This window comes from Habropoda laboriosa, unplaced genomic scaffold (genome assembly GCF_001263275.1).
Source record: "Habropoda laboriosa isolate 0110345459 unplaced genomic scaffold, ASM126327v1 scaffold134, whole genome shotgun sequence".
NCBI classification, from domain to species: domain Eukaryota; kingdom Metazoa; phylum Arthropoda; class Insecta; order Hymenoptera; family Apidae; genus Habropoda; species Habropoda laboriosa.
In genome coordinates this window covers 630,255-632,846 of record NW_017100266.1, presented here as the reverse complement: position 1 = coordinate 632,846, position 2,592 = coordinate 630,255, and the positions used below count along the sequence as shown (strand labels likewise).

Sequence of the window (2,592 nt, the reverse complement as noted above, 5' to 3'; positions counted from 1 at the left end):
GTACAACATGATAAGTTTTTTTCCCAACTCTAAGTAATGATACATTATTACTTAATATATGTATTCCAGGTACAATAACTTCATTTGTATTTGTAATTTTTTTATAATTAATATAGAAACCACCAGCTTCAATAATTCTCCTTGCATCATGATCTGTATTAAAACAGTTTGCTTTCATTGCTAATTCATAAACACTAATGCCTGGTTCAGCAAAAAGTTCTACTACAGATGCTCCTTCCAATATCTGTACTAGGTCATTTACTTTCATTCTTGCTAAAGACTCAACACTTCTATCATAAAGAATATCTGATGCTCTCTTAGCAGCTACTAATCCCTCTTCTACAATAAAACATATACCATTAATAAATATTGTGAAATTAAATGAGAGTTCTGTAACAGAACAATATTATATGAATTTTAATAAATAATAAGAAATAGAAGTAGGAACTTTTTATCTTAATTTAAAAAATCTTTCGTTTATGTATGTAATAAAAACTGTTCATTTACCTCCATGAACTAATAATGTAACTTTATCAGCTAAAGTTTTCTGTGCTATTCTCTTTTCTGGGTTTTTAAAATGCTCTTGTACAATATTTTTAATAACATCTACAGGCAAAAATGTAAAGAAATGGAGGAATTTTTCTACATCAGCATCCTCTACTCTCATGAAGTATTGATACAGCTGAAAACTAGATGATTTTAAAGAAGAGAGCCAAACTGCATTACTAGTAGATTTTCCAAACTTTTTTCCACCATCAGCAGTGATTAATGGTAATGTCAATCCATACACTTGCTTTTTTTCATATCTAGTGACTAAATCATAACCAGCTACTATGTTTCCCATCTGGTCTTGACCTCCAACTTGAAAATTACAATCATATGTGCGCTGTAAGTGGAGCCAATCATATCCTTGAAAAAGCGAATATGTAAATTCTGTGAAACTCATTCCACTTTCAGAATGTAATCTAGATTGCACAGATGCACGACCAAGCATTGTACCCATTCTAAAATACTTTCCAACCTCTGTGATGAAAGAGAGCAAATTCATATCTTTATACCAGTCTAAATTGTTAAGTATTTTTATAGGTTTTAGATGATTTTTGTTTTTACAGAAATATTGTTGATGATTTCTAACAACAGTTTTGATATCTTGTTTTATGCAATTCAAATTTTCACGCATTACAATTTTTTCTATGTCAACACGTTCAGATGTTCTGTAACTTGGATCACCAATTAAACCTGTTGCACCTCCTAATACAATAATTGCTTGATGGCCACTGCGTTGCCAGTGTAGAAGATTGATAAGAATTATCAAATTTCCTATGTGTAAACTTTCTGCGGTTGGATCGAATCCAGCATAAACACACTGTGGTGGACTTTCCCATAATTTTTGTACATCTTTCCTAAAAATTTATTTTCTTTTAGAAAATTGCAGAAATATATTTTTTTCTTGCTAGCGAAATATTACAATAACATGTGTCGAAAAATTCAAGAAATACAGACAAATTAAACATATACAAAGATTTAAAAAATAATGACACTTTTCCGAAGACACGTTAAATATTAATAACTTACACAGAAATATCAGGAAAAATATCCTCGTACAATTGTCTATTTTTGGCGTCTAATATGTGCTTTACAGAATGTAATCGACGATTATTAAAACACCTACTGAACAAACGTAACCTCAATAAGTTATTCATTTTTAATTAAATACAATTTTAATATCAATTATTAATTTAACAAATAATCGTTTATTTCTTAGTATTTAATTTTTATATAGTCTATCAAATATATACGCCGGAAAACATAACCTGAAACTTTGAACTACCAGTAGATATATAGATGGCGACATATTTGAGATCAGAAATTTAAAATGATGCATAGAAAATTTTTACTTAACCCATTATAGTTTACTTACATCGTTTAATTCATATATAGCATAAATTCATTTTATTTTTTCATTCTTCATATTTTGTATACTAGGACATCACTTTGCAAATTGGTACGGATAAAAAAATTGTCAATGAAAAACAAATTTTAATGAAAATCAGCAGGTATTTAATAATCATATGTAACATAATTTATAATGCTGTACGCAGTATGCTATTTTTCAAAATATTGTATTTTATTAAATTTCTTTATTACTCGAAAGATGCTTTATCAGTTGCAAGGGAAGTGTACTATTGTATCTTCAGTGGTGTATACGTAAAATAAAAAATTTTCATAACAGATGGCGACACGTTTATATATTTCGATTGTTTTCTTAAAAGTGTAACTTGATTTTTATTTTTTTAAATACTTGATTTCTGAAGACTTATTAAAATGCACACAATTTTAAAAATTTAACATTTTAAATACTTAATATATTGTAAATTTATTGAATTTCACTAAAATTTTGAAGATTCCGACAATATTTAAAATTCGTCACTATTTACTTACAATATTTTCCATCTTAAAATAATTATTAAACTGTTCAAATTTTGTAATATATACTAAAATATTCGAAATCTGTTGAAACTTCTAATTTCTCAAACTTTCCAAAATTTTAGAATGTGAGTGAAACTTTTAAATATTTAATTATAAAAATGC

At 27.3% G+C, this 2,592-nt stretch overlaps 1 protein-coding gene across 1 annotated transcript in view; it reads right to left on the bottom strand.

Annotated features, from left to right (window-relative positions):
- The window catches only part of LOC108573205 (tyrosine--tRNA ligase, mitochondrial), a 9,357-nt gene extending 7,648 nt beyond the window's left edge, over positions 1-1,709 (bottom strand). Inside the window, exons 1-3 of the mRNA XM_017935595.1 lie at positions 1,576-1,709; positions 508-1,403; positions 8-339 (exon numbers count right to left, since the gene is read on the bottom strand). Of these exons, the coding sequence (XP_017791084.1) occupies positions 8-339; positions 508-1,403; positions 1,576-1,703 (1,356 nt within the window). The 5' untranslated portion in view covers positions 1,704-1,709. The remainder of the gene's footprint in view (positions 1-7; positions 340-507; positions 1,404-1,575) is intronic.
- Positions 1,710-2,592: the final 883 nt, after the last annotated feature.